At 36.0% G+C, this 19,189-nt stretch overlaps 1 protein-coding gene across 2 annotated transcripts; it reads left to right on the top strand.

Moving 5' to 3' along the window:
• Positions 1 to 7,659: 7,659 nt before the first annotated feature.
• LOC122651452 (CSC1-like protein ERD4) lies at positions 7,660 to 14,209 on the top strand. Of its 2 annotated transcripts, none has more exons than XM_043844840.1 (6): positions 7,660 to 7,942; positions 9,294 to 9,439; positions 9,876 to 10,151; positions 11,707 to 12,551; positions 12,810 to 13,065; positions 13,588 to 14,209. In XM_043844840.1, the coding sequence occupies exons 1-6, from the start codon at positions 7,675 to 7,677 to the stop codon at positions 13,966 to 13,968; spliced, it is 2,172 nt and encodes a 723-aa protein (XP_043700775.1). In that variant the 5' UTR covers positions 7,660 to 7,674; the 3' UTR covers positions 13,969 to 14,209. The 2 variants fall into 2 exon arrangements, with proteins under 2 accessions (XP_043700775.1, XP_043700776.1); XM_043844841.1 differs by having other exon boundaries at positions 9,294 to 9,445; positions 9,882 to 10,151.
• Positions 14,210 to 19,189: the final 4,980 nt, after the last annotated feature.

The following is a 19,189-nucleotide window of genomic DNA, read 5'->3' as shown; positions in this document are numbered from 1 at the left end:
GTTCAGCGCCTTCTGGTTTGTTATCCGCTGCCGTCTTAAAATCTGCAATGGGAGAAAAAGAAAGTGGATCCCTAAGTTGAGAACATGAAATGGTTGTTGGCTAGGATACAACTTAGGCTAAAACAATCCTAGCCCTATAAATTTTCTGGGCTTGGCCTGTGGGTTTTCAACCTGTACGTGGGCTGGCCTTCAGGCCAAAATATAGGCCTGAGGGCAAACCAGGCCGGGCCAGACTTTGGTTAAGGCCTCGCGCTAGGCCCAACTCACCCTGAAAAAAAATAATCCATATATGTATTGATAGGTTTGATGTGAAATAATGTACTCCGATCGGTTGTTTTCCTATGTATAATGGGTTGCATACCTTTGGTTCTACTCTTTCAAGATTAGGCTTTTGCTTTGGGCCCAGTCTGAGCTGAGCCTGACTTACCGGGCTCAGTCTTTCGTGTGGAAGCCCAAGGTCGGATCCGGTTTCATGGGCCAGTAAATTCAATAAGTAGTTTCCATAATAATCGGTCTGATCCTTGTATGGCCGGAATACAGATTCTTGTACAACTGGAATCAGGATCAACTTTAGAAAATTCTGATCCGGATCAGCCCGCCGATCGTATCCCATTTTTTAATCCCTAGAAGGCTAGAACCACTGCCAAAACAATTGGGAATAGATCCATGTTAGGCGGAAACTAATTATATACTTTATTGATTACTTTTTATATTCATTTGATTCCAATTCCCAACACAGCAGCACACCTATTAAAAAAGAATACTTAAAAAGGAGATATTTTTTAATAAAAAGAAGTGGAGTAGTAGTAGGAAGAGGGTAATCTCCATGAGATATGAAGATATATAGCTCTCACCACGTAGGGTTAGTTGGTGATCAAACTCTATGGATGTGTTGTTCATAGCATTCTTTAGTTGTGTGATTTTGTAGAACACTCAATATATAAATGAAAAGTTTAATACATGATGGGCCATATACTTGAAACGTATCATACAACTCAGTATATGACTAATTAAAAGAAGGGAAGTAGTTTTCTGTCAGGGACTGTCACCTACACCAGCACTCCCATGTGTCTATCTTTCTCCTCCTCAAAATAAAGGGGCAAGGGTGTCTTTTCAAATGGGGATGAGAGAGATGGACTCATGGGAGTGCTGACGTAGGCCACACTCCTAGACAAAGAACTTTCTCCCTTAAAAGAAACAACTTTTTTAGAGGAGAGCACTTGGGTCCCAGGAGATCTCAGTTTCAAGCTTCTTGGTCTTCACCCAATCCCACATTGTATCCGTACCTAATCCCCCTTTTTAACATCATCATCATCATCATCATAATAATAATAATAATAATAATAATAATAATAATAAAGCATATATATTGCCATATTGGTAATCTCCTCCCTTTGATAGGTAGCATATTAATTGTAATGAGCAATCCAAAGCCACCATGTTTTTGTAATGATGCTAGCATGGAAACAAACTAGAGAAGAAAGCCCATCTCCAATTAAGTGTAAAGGCAAGAAGCACAATCATCAAATATTGAAATGAAGTTTTAGACTTGCTTGTTGCTTAAGTATACGGAAAAAGAACACTCTCTAATAGCATGCAGCTTACGCTCGGACATAACCCTTTTGGAATGATCACTGTACACTCTGCAAAATGAAAAATCCCCCTTGGTCGATGTCCCTTTGTGCACTCCCATTGCCCCTCATGCTAGTGCAAGGCCACTAGCTTGACATCAGCCGTTGCCCTTAAGCAAATATCATATTATCATATACAGTGTGGGACACTTTTCATAAATTGTAAAATTCTTCCTTTTGTTGAAAAATATAATTTTTTGATATTTATTGCCTTCAAAAACTTAATTTTAGATAGAGACTGAGAGAATAGGAAATTATATTACAAAATTCTTTCAAATTTAAGAGAAAATTTAGAGGTCATCTTCAGTTTTGTAATGAAAGATGAAAGGTTTTTCTTTTTTTTTTTCCAAATATTTAGAAGCTTGTAAGGAAAGACTAAAACTAATTAGATGTCTTGCCATGTGAATGTCATTATTCAATGGACTCAAATATCAATATATAATGTGTCTATGGATTTAGTTACTATAGGATGTAATTTTGGGGGAAAAAAAAAAAAAAATCTCCATTAGTCTATGCTGCTAATATACTATCACCCTCTTACAAAGGTTTTTTTTAATTGTTTTCTCTCTCTTATCCCGGTCATGTGAACCCCACATAGATGATAACATTGCTCGCATTGCCATTGGTGTGGCATGGGAGATTCCCCACATTGGCATCATGGAAAACCCTCTCCCTTGTAATTTTCATCCTTTTCCTAGTGATCAGTGTTATCATGTTCAATCATTTGCTTTTATTAAAAAAAATTGAAAATTAATTTGTTATTACATATCTCGATTATGGTACTTGAATCCTTTAGTACCCGTAAAAGAAATTGGCTTTTGTGGATTATAATCTATGCTGTATAAACAAACAAACTCTTAGAAGAAAACTTTTCTTGATGATCTTAGATAATTTCTGTCAAAAAATGACTTCAAATCTTCTCTCATGTACATAAAATTGTAAACAAAATTAAACAACCTTTTGTGATAAAGAACCTTGTATCCATCTTGCTGGTCGAATAACAACCCTAGATGAGGAATAAAAGTAACTCAATTTTTAAAAAAGATTAAACTTCACATTAAATCTTAATCTATCTCTAGATAGTCCTTGTATTTTCAAGAAATATTGAGTTGAAGTTGAATATTTGAATCCATGTTTTAAGTAAACAGAATCGGATAGGGTGAATCACCCCATTTGAATTGGAATCGAGTGAACCCTAATTGCGATTCCTACAAAATCGAGTGAATTGTCCCATTTTGAATATTTATTGTATCGCTCATTATTCATATTTGATATTTATTTTCGTCATTGTTTCTTTATTTTAGTTAATAAAATATCAAAAAATTAAATGAAATTTACCTCTTGTAGCAAGATCCGATCCCTAGTTTATTAAATAGATACCCAAGGACAAATGCTAGCACAGTTGGCTTAAGACTAGTATAGCCTAGTCCTCTAAAGGTTTTGAGTTCGAGATCTTCTGTTCCTCATCTAGTTTAATGAAATCAATGGAGGCCGAGCTCATGTTTGATTTCGATCACCTAAACCTCTTGCAACAAGATCAAAAGTTTATTAAATAGAAACTCCGAAAAAAAAAATAAAAAAATCATATGATTTAAAAAATCTTTGCTTTTGCCTGATTTCAATTTAAAAAATTCTGTGAAATTTTAAATCAATTTCATGAAATCAGTGGAAGCTGATCCTATGTTTGATTTCAATTACATAAAACTTTGTTTAAACCTCGAATCACAATCTTTATTTGTTTTTGGCTGAAATTTTAGTAGTAGTTGGTAGGAAACTATGCAGTAGGCAGAATTTAAAAAAAAATAAAAAAATAAAATAAAATATACTTTCCAGTTTGGCAGTTCCCACCAGAAGAGAGGAGGAGGGCCAAACTTACTTTGGACGATTTATAACTGTCGGCATCTAAATTATAGAAAAGCCCTTATAACTTCCATTTATAACTGTCGGCATCTAAATTACAGAAAAGCCCTTGTAACCTCCTGTTTTGTCGTTTATCTCGCTCCAAAATATCCTAAAAGCATTTTCCTTTTTTTTTTCCCCTTATCCACACTCCTTCCGCTTTTTTCCAACTGCCAACGCGGGTTAGCTACGTGTCTTTCACAACTGCCCCTAACGACGTGACACCGTGTTAGTGAATAAAAGATCGAATCTCATGCCCATGCCCATAGGATTAGAATCTCAATCTTCTGCTTTCTCATCATTGGCCGACAATGATAATGGAGCTTCCCCTAGACCAATCTATGGAATCAAAACTCAGAATCCAAAGAAGCTCAGGGGCGAGGGGAATCGGGGACTGGAGAGTTCTAGGACTGTCGGCAGAGCTGCAGATAGCGACACGTGTCCACCCGGTAAAGGAAACTGGAGATTTCGACATATCGGCGAATCAACCAGAGAGTGACATGTGTCATACAAATGAATGATACCTTTTTTTTTTATTTTGGGTAAGGCAAATGAATGATACTTGACGCTGCCTTTAGGGCAAGTGGGCTCCAGTGACAGCTCTCGAAAGAGATAAAACCGGACTAGTGCGGGGTCTACGGGTGAGAGAACATGGGCTTCCTTCTTCATTCGAGATATTTTAGGAATCGTTGTCCCTTTCAATTCCAAATTCCATCTCTTCTTCAATTCTTTCAAATTTTCACATGGGGTTGGAAATGACCGTCCTACTTTTTTACTTGAAAATACTATTTAAATGGGGTCTACTCCCTCTTTATTAAAAGAATTAGAAGAATTGTAAATACCTGGGAATTAGAGGTGATAATTATTCGATATGTTAGACTGCCCTTAATCTTCAAACAGATAAAAGTATCTTTTTAAGCTTACCATTATTTCCTTGTACAAAGATGAATTTCATTTGGCAAAGTAAAAACTTGCTCAACATTATAATTGGAATGTCTCTAGTTAAAGATACTACTTTGTATCTAAGGTTTATATGTCAGGAATGAGAGAGAATGTATAAAATTACATTATATGAATAATATATTATTCATCTTTTATTATTAAATATAAAAAAATTAAAAAAATAATAAAAATCTATAGAGGTGCTTGGTTTGATTGAAGCTAAGTCTCTGTACTACAATAGTGTTGCCAACGCTTGTTTAAGTGGAGTTCCGTATGATAGACAATTTGTATGAATTCCTTTGTTAATATTTCAAACTGAAAAGTGAATTCATATAAACGTTCTAAACCCATTCTCAAATTATAGACTATATCTCATATGTTGTGTCTGTTATGTATTTTTGGAATAGATTGGGAGTCTAGAATGCATTCTGAGGAAAACAAAAAAAACAGAAAATAATCAATTTAAAATGTGTTCAAGACCCAGAATGAATTCTAAGAAAACATACTAGACACAACATAAATTTACACATTATGTCATAATCTTCTCAAGAGTTCAAACCAATAACACTTTCATACACTTGACCCAACAAATTCAATTATTTCTGTATTTAATGAAATTGTAGGTAATGGTGCCAACTAAAACAAGGCATTATAAATTCAAGGTCTTGTTGATCAATTCAAAATTTCCAGATCATCCACTTCAATCTTCAATGGTTCCCAAAGTTCATTACTTGGATAATTAATTAATGGGCCTTGTTTGATTATTGTGAATATGTTATATTTAGTTCAACCAAAAAAAAAAATAAAAAAAAATATGTTATATTTAGATAAGATTGTTTTTTTGGAGCAACTATAAGAGCTTGTAATTGCAAAATATTAATTATTTTGTTTATTATTTTCATTTTTTGTTTGTTAACAGAACGACACATTTTATCACGAAAGTAATTTTGGTTCAATATCTATCTCCATAATATATATTTTTTTTTAAATACATAAAATAAAAGCATGTTAGGTTAGGTTTAAGGCCATGAAATAAAAGTTTAAAATTTAAACAAGTAATGCCTAGAGGACCACAAGCTTTGCTGTCTGGTTCCCCCAAAGTCGCATTACCCTATATGGATATGGAAAGACATTGTTTGCCCCATTCTCCCCCCACCCCCAAAAAAAAAATTCACAACATTTAAACCACCAAAACAAACATTATGAGGATGAATAAGATCTTGGAGTATTACAAAGATTAACCAAAGCACCACAAAGAATGGCAAGCTTCGCTTTTTTCGGTAGGATAGACCCACAAAACAAACAAACAAACGTTGCTGTTGCTTATGCTTTTATGTGTGTGGCTAGGTTTTCTTGGTATATATGATGGTATCTTTCTTGGTTGGTGGATGTTATCAAGACTTTCTTCTTTTGATGTGTTTCACTTTAGCTTTCAAAATAAATTGATGTTTTTAATTTAAGGGAGAGAGGTTTCTGTCTTGCAATGTAGTCCTTGCATCAATGCGACGGTCAATCACAATGTGTAGGAGCATTTACAGGAGTGAGATTTTTCATATTCACAAGGGTGGACAATCATTTTGCCTCCCTTTATGTCTTGGTGCAAGCTCCACGCTGCTTGGCAGTTCTTTTTCCCTTACAATTATTGAAATGATCGAAACAAAATTAATTGCATAATGTGCCCAGCCGATGGCAGTAGCTTATTAATAATATTTGAATCATGGGTAAAAGGGATTGTCACGCAAATTGTGTGAGAAGAATCTCCCACACCATACCAATCACGATGTAGGAAACGTTTTCTTCAATAGGAGATCCACATGATTAGAAAAGAAAGAGAGTATCAATGCAAGACCCACATGATCATAATGTGGAAATATGTGGAAAATCCAACCATGACCTTAGTGACATTTACATCATGGGTAAAAGGGTTTGTCACGCAATGTGTGTGAGAGAAATCTCCCACATCATACCAATCACGATGTAGGAAATGTTTTCTTCAATAGGAGATCCACATGGATAGAAAAGAAAGAGAGTATCAATGCAAGACCCACATGATCACAATGTGAAAATACGTGAAAAATCCAACCATGACCTTGGTGATATTTACATCATGGGTAAAAAAGTTTGTCCCGCAACTTGTGTGAGAGGAATCTTCCACACCATACCAATCACGATGTAGGAAATGTTTTCTTCAATAGGAGATCCACATGGTTAGAAAAGAAAGAGAGTATCAATGTAAGACCCACATGATCACAATGTGAAAATACATAGAAAATCCAACCATGACCTTGGTGACATTTACACCATGGGTGAAAGGGTTTGTCACGCAATGTGTGTGAGAGAAATCTCCCACATCATACCAATCACGATGTAGGAAACATTTTCTTCAATAGGAGATCTACATGATTAGAAAAAAAAAAAGAGTATCAATGCGCCAGACCCACATGATCACAATGTGAAAGTACGTTTTTTTTTTTTTTTTGATAAGAAATGTGAAAATACGTGGAAAATCTAACCATGACTTTGGTGACATTTACAACTATAACGAAAATAGTTACAATCTTATTAACCCAGCAAAGACTTGTTTTCGTTACTAACCACAAAATTGCACGGTTCATAACATTACGCGTGTGATGAAGGCAAAATCTTCGCTTTTCCAATACTTTGCTTAGTTACTACTTTTTTGATTTTTGGTAAATGCTTAGTTACTACTTACTACTGCATTATAAGGGAATTTGTGTCATTAACTTGGATGGTTGATTGTCAATAAAGCCGCGAAAGCAAGTTTTGACTATTCAGTCAAAAAAGACAGTTACAGATAAAGGGTAACTTGGTCATTTCAGACTCCACAATCATTTTCTCCTCCCTTTAAATGCGCTATCTACCACTTTCCCAGCGCAACCGTAGGTCCCAAGACACAGACATGCTTAACATTTTTTTTAACGTTAAAAATAAATAAATAAAAAAAAAAAAAACGAATCCAGAATGGATTTTTTAGTTTTTTCAGAAATCATAAATCCTCCATAACGGCTATTCTTCTTCTTCTTCTCTGTCTCGCTTTCAATGGGCCAATCAACGGCTAGTTTTCGTGGTTTTTAACGCTGCAACTGTTCTAGTAACCCCATTAAAGAGCAAAGAAGAAGTAGAAAGTTGGAGAAGCAGCAGAGGAAGAGGTGGGATTGTGGGAAGAAGCGGCTAAGGAGATATGGATTTGAGCTCGTTTGTCACGTCGCTTGCGACGTCTTTCGTGATTTTTTTGTTTTTGATGCTCTTGTTCGTATTGCTTTCGAGAAAACAAGGCAACAGTGTTGTTTACTTTCCGAATCGAATTCTCAAAGGCTTGGAGCCATGGGAAAGGTCGAGGTCGAAGAACCCATTTGCTTGGATTCGGGAAGCGTTGAGCTCCACAGAAGCAGATATCATTTCTATGTCCGGCGTCGATACCGCCGTTTACTTTGTCTTCTTGAGTTCCGGTGAGTATGGGCTTCTTCACTGCAAATTTTTTTTTTGGTTCTTTTAGTATCTCTATCCCTCGAGCCCAACCCATAAATTTCCCCCTCTTGTGGGAAATTTTTGCGGTTTCTTTTGGTGGGTGTAGGGGGTGGAAAGCCTGAGATTTTGGGTTGATTTTGTGACTTATTTGTTCTCTTAAATTGTTTAGATGCTTAGATGGGCTTGGAGAGATTCTTCTTAATCTGAAAGACTAAGTTTTCTGCAATGGGTATCTTTGTGTTTTGAGTACTTGTACAAATTCCCGTTTCTGCAACGGTTTTTCTTCTTCGTAAGATAGATCATTTTTGTATTCTTTTTTCCGTTGGGGGTGGGGGGGTTGTTTCGTGTTTTTTTTTTTGGTTTTTCCGATGGATTGAATTTCTGCAATTGGTGAGTCTGCGTGAGTATTCGAACAATTTTTTCCTGGGTAGCGAGTGCTTGGACGAATTACTCTTCTGGTACGGATTTTTTTACTTTGTTATTGTATACGAATTGAATACTTGGATAATTTCCCTTTCTGGACTTGATGATAAGTGTTCGTTTCTTTATTTATTATTATTTTTGGTTCTTCCACTTGTCTGTTTGATGGAATACCATGGGAAGGGGAGGGGGGGGGGGGGGGGGGGGGGGGGGAGATCCAACGAAAGGTGGACTCAAGTTTTTCCCCCCCAATTGGTGTTCCTGTGCTGCCTAAGGCTCCAACTGGTTGCAAGTAAGGGAAGGGAACTGAAATCAGTTTTAAAAAAAACATAGAAAATGTTGTATTTATGATTGTGTGACTACCTTATATTAAGTATGTTTATCAGACTTGTCACATGAAATCTTTATTTTCTTTCTTAAATCAGATTTGAGTGCAAAATATTGTAAAATTTAATAACTAGATTTGGAATGATTTAGAATTTATTCACAATCATGTTAAGTAATGGTTACAAAAAGTTTTTTTTTTTGGTATTGATTTAATTTCACTTTCCTTTCCTTGCAATCAGGAGGAAGCTGGAAAACTTTGTTTGCCACCTCTAGTTTTTTCTGTGACTGTAATCAGCTTTTGGTCAATAGGAGTTGAAAGCCATATTCATTTTAGAGTTCTGTCGGGTCTGTTGAATATTTGTTGACATGCATCAAGGAGTGAATTGTTGTAATGCGTGCTTAATGTTTTGTTCTCTGATCATTGGGAACCCAATAGATTCTCACATTCTAATTCCTTCTATTGGTTGTTTCAAGTTGTATTGATGTACCTGCAAGTATCTAATTCCTTCTTTTTTCAAAATTTCATTTGTTTAATTAATGTTGCAGTTCTGGGAATCATTTTGATTCGTTTAATTGATGTTGCAGTTCTGAGCATCTTGGTCTTATCTGCCCTTGTGCTACTACCAGTTCTTCTGCCGGTTGCTGCAACCGACTATACGTTGTCGAAAAAAAATTCCACCAGTAATGGAACCTTCAGCGATTTTGATAAGTTATCCATGGGAAACATTGAAGTAAGATACATTACTCTGCCCCTGTTTTGTGTTCTAGTTTTTCTTCTTTTTGAGTGTGTGTTTCCTCCCAGTGGGCTTGTTCTTTCGTTCTTGAATGAGAACTAGCTGTCCATTTGTACCTAAACTGGTTTGATTGCAGTATGTTAGGATTTCCTCTGTTGTAAATTGGAACAAAAAGGGGTACTTAGTGTCATAATCTTCCTCCCATACAATTTTGTTTATTTAATCTTGCAGTATGTTAGGATTTCCTCTGTTGTAAATTGGAACAAAAAGGGGTACTTAGTGTCATAATCTTCCTCCCATACAATTTTGTTTATTTTATCTTTCTATATGTTAGGATTTCCTCTGTTGTAAATTGGAACAAAAAGGGGTACTTAGTGTCATAATCTTCCTCACATACAATTTTGTTTATTTAATCTTTCTATATGTATTTCAGGTGAAGAGTCCGAGACTCTGGGCATTCTTGATTGGCACGTACTGGGTTTCTTTTGTAACATTTTACATATTATGGAAGGCATATAGACATGTATCTGATTTGAGAGCCACAGCTTTAATGTCTCCAGAAGTGAAACCTGAGCAATTTGCTGTTCTCGTCAGAGACATACCTCAGGTTCCTGAAGGCAAAACTCGTAAAGAACAGGTCGATTCATATTTCAGGACAATCCATTCGGAAACATTTTACAGATCAATGATAGTCACTGACAACAAACAGGTAAAAATGTTAATTTCATCTATGCAGGTTGAATCTGCTTTTTGTTGTCAATGTTATTGCAATAAATTAAAATGTAATTGCAATGATATTTAATAAAAGGGGTTGTTTCTGGTACAAAATGCCAGAAGCAAATCTAGTAAAGTTGCCATGTGGCCATTCTGTTGGAGCTCAACTTCAGTGGACATGTTGTCCATACAATCCGATATAATCATCGCTTAATTTTTGGACCAATAGACATCTCCTTTCATTGTGATGCTTAGAAAATTTATGTCTATTTTCGACTATTTGACAATCAGGACTTGAAAAAGAGGGGAAAACCCCCAGATTTGGTGCTTTGTATGGTTGAGGCATCCAGGGAATTTTCCTTCTATCAAATGGTCAGGTTGACCAACAGCCACCACTGCTTGGCATTTATTATATGGCTGCATTGTTTCTGGCATTATATGTTCCAAACAGATTTTACCTCAAAATTTTCCTTTTACTTGGTTTTTACTTGGAACAAAATGAGTCTAAATGGAATATAGGAAGTAACAATTTAGGGATAAAGGCAATAAAAAGAAATTTAAGGTATGGTAAAACTCAACCAGGGTTGTTTTATTTTCTTCCATTACCATTAGAGAGTGATTTTCCTAAAGGAGAAAGAAGAAAAATTGTACTGTACCATTGCTTCTGATTGTTGCTCATTCTAAATGATTGTTCTCATTTGATTTTCTCTCATCTTAACTGTCAATGCTACTACTCCATCTCTGTCTTTGCATCTTTGATAAACTCATTTTATGTATGTGGTGTTTCTTAGTTTCTGAATATTTGCCTCAACATTGTCTACAGTAAGAAAAATTGTAATATACTGCTCCTTCTGACTACTGTGCAGTGTACATGACTATTGTTGTTCAAGCTTCCTTATCTCACCAGTCAGATGTATGCAGTGAATTATGATTTTATTCCTTTCCAGTCTTGCACTCATCCATCTTAGCATCTACATCTTTGCTACATTCATTTTATGTTTGTGTTGTTTCTTGGTTGCTGAACACAAGATGTCTACAAGTATGAAATATTTACTGTGTAATCAACTCAAGAAATTGATATATATATATATATTCCCCCCCCCCCCCCTCCCATCAAGCTTTACAGAAGTAACATGGTATTGATCCTTGAAAGGAAACGTAGATAATGGTTTAGTGACTGAAAATCATATGGTTAAGAATAATCTTTGGCAGAAGAAGAAAGAGAAACTATTCTCCTATACCTTTGTGCGTTTGGTCAGATTTATTGTGATTTGTATTTCTAGATCAAGGTTTTGGCTGTTCATTTTGAAGGTACTTATTAGGTAGATCCCTAGGTGCTTCTTTGACAGCATGCTTGCATTTGATGCTAAAAGGTTGCTCAATCCATATGCAATATTGTCATTTGCATCTTTTTTGCTATTTATGTGGATTCGGTTTGAGATCCATAAGAAGTGGGGCAAAGTTGCAACTGAAAACTGATTAGCTTTGCAGTCTAGTGTCTAGAACTTAAAAAGAAAAATACTGACGACTTCATTTTTTATCCCCCCTAGGTCAACAAAATATGGGAAGAGTTGGAAGGATATAGAAAGAAGCTTGCCCATGCTGAAGCCATTTTCGCAGACTCAAAAAGAACAGGAACATCAGAAGGAACAAGACCAGCAAGCAGAGTTGGCTTCCTTGGTCTTGCAGGAAAAAAAGTAGACACAATTGATTACTGCAATGAGAAAATTAAGGAACTGATTCCAAAACTAGAGTCTGAGCAGAAGTCCACCACTAGAGAGAAGCAGCAAGCAGCAGCTATTGTCTTCTTCAACAGCAGGCTGGCTGCAGCTTCTGCAGCTCAGGCTGTTCATGCCCAGATGCCAGACTCATGGACAGTTACAGAAGCTCCTGAACCCCGTCAACTAATATGGAGTAATTTGCCAATTAAGTATTATGGGAGAACAATACGACAATGTATTGTCTATGTGGTTGTGGCTTTGGTTATATTTTTCTTCATGATTCCAATTACGATCATCTCTGCATTCACAACTCTAGACAATCTAAAGAGGTTACTTCCATTCTTGAAGTCTATTGTTGACATTGTCCAGATTAAGACAGTATTGGAAGCTTACCTACCTCAGATTGCACTTATATTGTTCCTGGCCTTTTTACCAAAGTTTCTTATGATGTTCTCTAAGGCTGAAGGAATCCCTTCTCAGGCTCATGCTGAGAGAGCCAGCTCAGGGAAGTTTTTCTATTTCACAGTGTTAAATGTTTTTCTTGGAGTAACCGTCGGTGGGACCCTATTTGGTACATTGAAGACCATAGAGAAAAATCCGAACGACGCCATTCCTATTCTGGGTAATGGTCTTCCTGCTAATGCGGCCTTCTTTGTGACCTTTGTGGCATTGAAGTAAGTTGACTACTTTCAAATTCTCTCTCTCTCTCTCTCTCTCTCTCCCCCCCCCCCCCAAACTTTTTAAAGTTACTAGGACAGACAGATTTCAGATATTGAAGAGATTCCAAAGTTATGCCCGGAATGCATTTTCATGAACATATGGGCATATATCATGGTACTTGGATTGCTCAAAAAATTTCTGTTTCTCTGCTGTGATTGAACTGGACAGGTTCCTGTCGTTTACTGAACGTACTGCTTTCATGAATGTCTCAGGTTCTTTATTGGCTATGGGCTTGAGCTTTTCCGGTTGGTTCCTCTGATCATTTTCCATTTAAAGAGGAAATATCTCTGTAAGACTGAAGCTGAGCTGAAAGAAGCCTGGGCTCCTGGGGATTTTGGTTACGCTACGAGGATTCCAAATGATATGCTAATCGTCACAATTGTCCTCTGTTACTCTGTAATAGCTCCTATTATCCTTCTGTTTGGTGTGGTATACTTTGGTCTTGGATGGCTTATTCTGCGGAACCAGGTTTGTCAAGATACTTCTTACTTTCTAATCTTGAATCTAGTGTCAAGAACCTTCAGAGTGATTTGGAAGGAGTTCTATTTTTAAGTTTTGTAAGAATTTTTTTTGTCTGAATTCCACCTACCACAGCTCACGTAGTATGTGTGCAAGTGGGGACTGTAGGAGAAAACTTTGCTGGACACCTCCCTACCCTAGGAGGTTTGCCAGGCCAATTTTAAAAACTAACCATCTATTATTACTCATTGAGTTTTGAAGATTTGGGTGGATAGGACAGATGAGGATGTTTTGCTGGACCTTTGTATACTCCTCTGCAAGTTTGATGTTGAGCCAATTTGTTATACTTGCTAAAAATTACTCAATATAGCATTGGTTAAAAGGGATTAGTTTCTATTATTTTCCCCTTAAAAATTGGGTGTTAGTACTTTCCCTCCCTCCCCTTGTTGAAGGCTCTATTCTTATGACTTCTTTTGTTGATCTGGTCACCCAATTCCTTCATTCTTACGCTTTGACATTTCTTTCTTATAGGCCCTAAAAGTGTATGTTCCATCATATGAGAGCTATGGGCGCATGTGGCCCCACATGCATTCACGTATTCTTGCGGCTCTGATCATCTACCAAATTACAATGTTTGGCTTCTTTGGGATTAAGGAATTCGTTGCTACAGTTCTTTTGATTCCGCTTCCCATATTCTCTTTCTTCTTCAGTTATGTATGTTCCAAGAAATATTACCGATCATTCAGCTCCACTCCTCTTGAGGTTGCCTGCCAGGAATTGAAGGAGATCCCTAACATGGAATCCATCTACAGAGCGTTCATCCCAGCATGTTTGAGATCAGAAAAGTTTGATGATGGTGACCAGTTTGAGGACGCTCTCGCTCAATTGTCAAGAACAGGATCAACCATTTGATGTAAATACTTGAAAAACATGTATGTCCATATAATACTGTGTTCCTTTTCTGTAGTAGATCATGGACCTTCAATTGGCCTAATTTGTTTTGTTGATGATTAGTTCTAGGAATCATTTCTTTCAGTCATTTGTAGTGTCTATATAAATGTTCAGATCCCAGTAGTGTGAGAAGTTTCTGTCTACTTTGAGTTGTAAGTTTTCCTTCTTGTTGATTAATACCAGTCATATGTTTTATTGTTTATCTATTGCTACTCACCTCAATTTGAAAAAAAAAAAAAAACATTTCCTTGCATCTTTGGTAGACAGTGACAATAAGTATATGCCTTGAAAAAAATATTATTGTTTATTAATGATTATAAAAAAGAGTTTTGAAAATGTTATATGGGCATTTAGGGAATGGTTTGTATTAGCCATGTGTCAAATTTCTGATGGCCTCAAATTCTAGACTAGCAAGAGAAAATCTCAAAAACAGGAAATGATGATTAAAAAGTAATGGTGTTGCCATATAGAGTTATGCTAAATGCCTGGGTTGCCGCCATGCTTGATAAGCCAAGAATCTTTGATGTTGGACTCTGAACTTGATTGTCAAAGAGAAAAACTTGGAACATAGAGTTCTGTTCTTTTTCTGTTAGAGGTCCTCCTTAATTTTAAGATATTAAAAAACCCAACATGGATTATTTATAAGAAATCGTCAGGAATGGTTTTCGTCTTGATTGGGAATTAAAGGTTTGAATCTTGAAACAGTTGATTTTTTCCATCATCATAAAATATTTAGGTTTCCTTTCCCAAGGTTTTCAATGGACTAAGCTGTTTATGGGTTGTCTTTTGAATCTCAAAAGAGAACTTGACCAGCCACCCAGAGAATAATTTCTATTTTTCACATATTATTTACAAACAGTTCTACATGAAGTATATGCAGTACATTTCCATTCCTGAATTTACTTAATAAGCTCTAGAGTTTATGCTTCTTTCAGTCATTTTGATGACTAATTTGACAGGAATCTCATGAGAATATTTATAGTAGTGGTTTTTAAAACTAGAAGTTTAGCAGAGCCAAAAGAAGTGTTAGCAATTACTTATGAGTGATTTTGAAATTAAGATCTTCTCAGTTTGTGTTTGTTAACTTGTTTTAAAGAAACCAAGCTCTTCTTCCAATATAAAAACTCCAGCCAGTGCCATGAGCTTTTCTCACATAATCATTGCTGATATTGACAAAATCCTTGGTTTCTTTGTAGAGCAGAGGTATATTTCATTTATTATTTCTTAAATTGTGATATTGGTTTCATACTCAAGAGCTGAGAAGATTGAAAATTTGGACTGGTATTAGTATTTGTTACAATCAATCCCTCAAGGACTTGATATCATGAAGCAAACACAAATGGCTCAATCCCTTCATAATCTGTATATATGTGGGTCAACAAAAGCCTGGTTAGATGATTCTCTAGAAGGAGAGAAGGTATGTCTTCAGGGTCTCTCTTAGGTTTAACCCATCTTCCCATAAGAGTTTAGAACTAATCCTTTGTTGGTCAACTGGTACCAGCACTCTGGTATCCTTGGCTCATCCACCAACATCCCACAAGCTTTGTTCTGTCTCTCTAGGCTGTGGAAACCTGGCAAATTGAATCATCGCTTGAGGTAGGGCGATTTCTGAATGTCTAGTTTCAATTCAGCTCCAACATGGTCGTAGTGCCATTCTGATGTTCTGGTGATCTCATCAAACTTAGGGACTACATCCTGCTTCACTACAAGGCATAACCATGGATTTCGCGCCATTTTGAAGATATGTCCTCGGGTGATAATGGAGTTGTTTGATTGTATTGGTGTAAGGTATTCCAATCTATGCGGGGATGCTGCATTGATGGGTGAGGGATCTCTAGGTGGAGATGCAGGAGGCTGGAGAGGGACTGGGCAAGGCAAGTGGGTTGATTAATCTGTGCTGGGTTTCAAGTGTGACTGTTTGATGAGCATGGATTAAAAGAGATCGATGGCAGGAGGTCAGAAAATGTACGTTGATGGATGGTTGTTGGTGTTATGGCCTTCATCTCTGCAATAATATTAAATAAATACTAAGATGATCAAGAGAAACACTAAGTTTGGGAACAAAGTTAATTGCTCTGAACTCTTTTTGAAAATTTGGGATTGGGAACTTGGAGAGATGGCACTTCTAATACATACAGGAAGAGATGGAGGGGGGGGGGGTGTAAGGCGGTCACCATAAAACTCTGAACTACAAATTGGTCAAGATCGATCTGTGGCCTTGGTTATGAACTCTAGATTAATCCCATTACTGAGTATGTACTCTAAAGAATGGAAGCAGTATCATCACTACTGCTTTGTCTCAAACAAGTGGCACATATTTCACATGGTAGGTCAAGTGGGACCCAAATTTCATTATGGCCTTCATTTCTTCACATGGTAGGTCAGTTCGACTTTAAAAAAAATATTCCTCTTGGGAAAAAGTTCTGTGTCGGGAGCTTAGTTAGTAAATTCGCGTATCATACGTGTATTATATGTGTCCCCATATTTTTAAATGTATAATACTTTCGTTCTCGTATTTTTATAAAAAAAATGTGTTTTTTAATCGATCGAGTATTATACTCGTATAATACGCATATTATACATTTAAAAAAAAAAAAAAATTACCCAAAAGATTAGAATTTAGGGAAACGATTTCCCTTTCCCTTTTGTCCCTTTCGATTTGCGTTGAACATCCAACCGTAGCAGGCAACAGTAGCCGTCCTCCATCTCCAATCATCCTCGCCATCTCCGTTCAACAAAGCGGCACTTAAGTCTTGTACTCTCCTCTTGTTTATCTGGTCTTTGAACTTTGATGGTGGTAGTGAAGCAAATGAATCTGGTGTGATATTGGCGAGAACGGCTCAATCTCTATTCTATTTTATTATTGTTTTTCTGTCTCTTATAGCTAATGTGTACACTGGAGATCCATATCTGGAACTCTCCCTCTTGTCTTGTGTTGGTTAATTAGTGGGAACTCATCCCCCTTCACAAGAACACATCTGGTTAAAAATATATGGTTATCTCATTGTAGATAGAAAGAAATGTAATGTTGGAAGAATGATTTAATGATAAGGTAATCAACTTGCTCATGTCATTTTCAGACAATCTACATTCATTTCTTGTAGATTATTGATATTTTGGTATGTTAAATGATAATCTTAGAGATGTTATATAGCATATTATATTATTATGTTTATTTTAGTTCATAAAATCATGATATTATTTTGTTTATTAGGTGGTGAATGCATGTTATATAATGAATATATGTCCGTTTTTTTAAAAGTATTATTGCCGTCTATGCCGTATTATACCCGTATTAAACGCGTACCGTATGCATTTTATGAAATCGGATTTTTGAAAAGTATTATTACCGTCTAGTCCGTTTAATTGCCGTACGTATCTGTTCCCGTTCAATTGTCGTTCCTGAACTTACTAACTAAGGTCAGGAGTGTGGCCTATGCCAGCACTCCCATGAGTCTATCTCTCTACTCCCCATGTGAAAAGACATCTTTACCCCCTTGTTTTAAGGAGCAGAGAGATAGACACATGGGAGTTCTGGCGTAGCCACACTCCCATAGAGAAAACTGCTTCCCATTTATCTTGTACCATAATAGTTTGATTTTCCTACACAAATATTAAAGAAAGAATTTTTTAATGGGCACCAAGATGTGCCATGTGGCAGGTCTGATGGTCTTGAAATTTGTTTGAGAGAGTCCCTCGCTTACAAGTCAAATTCTAGACTAATTTAAGTTCAGATGGACTTGAAATAAATAGGGAATTGAAAAATGTGGGACTACCAAAAATGTGAAGAAGATTAAAGGTGACATGTATGTAGTCTATTCAGATCATTCTATAGGTATACAAAACTAGATGTGTCTGTTTCTTTCCAAAACGAGAATTCATGAAATTTTTTTTGTTATCAAAATAAGTAATAAAAATAACAATATGACATTTTAAAAATGAATATATTCAAAAGTGTTAGGAACATGGATATTGCAGAAGGGAAAATTTATAACATGAGTTAGTTATATATGTTTCCCTTAAATTTTATTTCGGTCTCAAGATCGTTGTTGATTGAGGAAACTATTCTGCTTTTGTTCCAGGCGAAGATGGATTCTACCAGTGCCTTGGTCATCCAAGGACTTTTAAAAACAAATGCGAAGATTGCAATGCAAAAACAAGAAAAAGAAGCAATCAAATTAATTTTCTCTCTGGATACATCTTTGGTAAAATAAAGGACAGCAGAGATCTTTAATTTGACTTGGAAGGATGCATCATTGTATGTGATAGTATTATTGGAGAGTAACCCCAACAAGTTCTTTTAAGGAAAAGAACAGAAACCATTTACAATTACACTACTCTTAAAAAGATAAATAAAAGATAAAAATAAAGACTTGTTGTGTTGATTTATTGGATCCCTTCTTTGTTGTTGGGCTTCATTTTTTATAAGCAACCTGATAGTTAAGGTGGTTCCTGTCAGCAACTGCTCCTATTCAAATTTGAAATTTGAATAATTCTCTAGGAACGATTTGCAACCGTATTTGTTTAACCCGATTGTACGACCCAATGATGACCAAAATAGGGGTGTAAACAATATATGTCCCCAAATTTACGTATGAGCAACACATTGTCTATGTTTCAATTCCTATCTAACGATTTGGATTGGTCCACTCAAGTTGTCATGTAGTAAAAAATGGGCTCAATTCCAAAAATTTCTTCATATCCACACAAAGATGTCCGCTTTCTTTACCCCCCCACCCCCACAAAAAAAAAAAAAAAACATTGCGTACCAAACTAGGTTTTTTCCTTTTATGAAGAAAAATATATAATCTCATTTTGTGAACTTTAGGGCGATACAATAGCACTGTGTACCAAACATGAACTCCCTATACACTAGTTTATTTTATTAATGAAGTTATACAACAATCACTTAATTCAAAAATGCAAAAAATCCTACCATCTGTTGGGGATAAATGAAAAATTCAATCAAACAATCACACACAATGCAAAGAATGTATCGTGATTTAACATAAATGCTTACATCCACCGAAGAGAATAAGAGATTTTTTTACTATTTTCTTGAAATACTCTACACAATTATGTCCTTCACAAAGTGAACCCCATAACCATAATCTCCACCCATTTATAATTTTATTCTTGTACATACAATGGACCCAATTATATATACAAACCCAATTATAAT

This window comes from Telopea speciosissima, chromosome 2, assembly GCF_018873765.1.
Source record: "Telopea speciosissima isolate NSW1024214 ecotype Mountain lineage chromosome 2, Tspe_v1, whole genome shotgun sequence".
NCBI lineage: Eukaryota > Viridiplantae > Streptophyta > Magnoliopsida > Proteales > Proteaceae > Telopea > Telopea speciosissima.
Note: the sequence above shows the minus strand (reverse complement) of the source record. Positions and strands in the feature narration are given on the sequence as shown.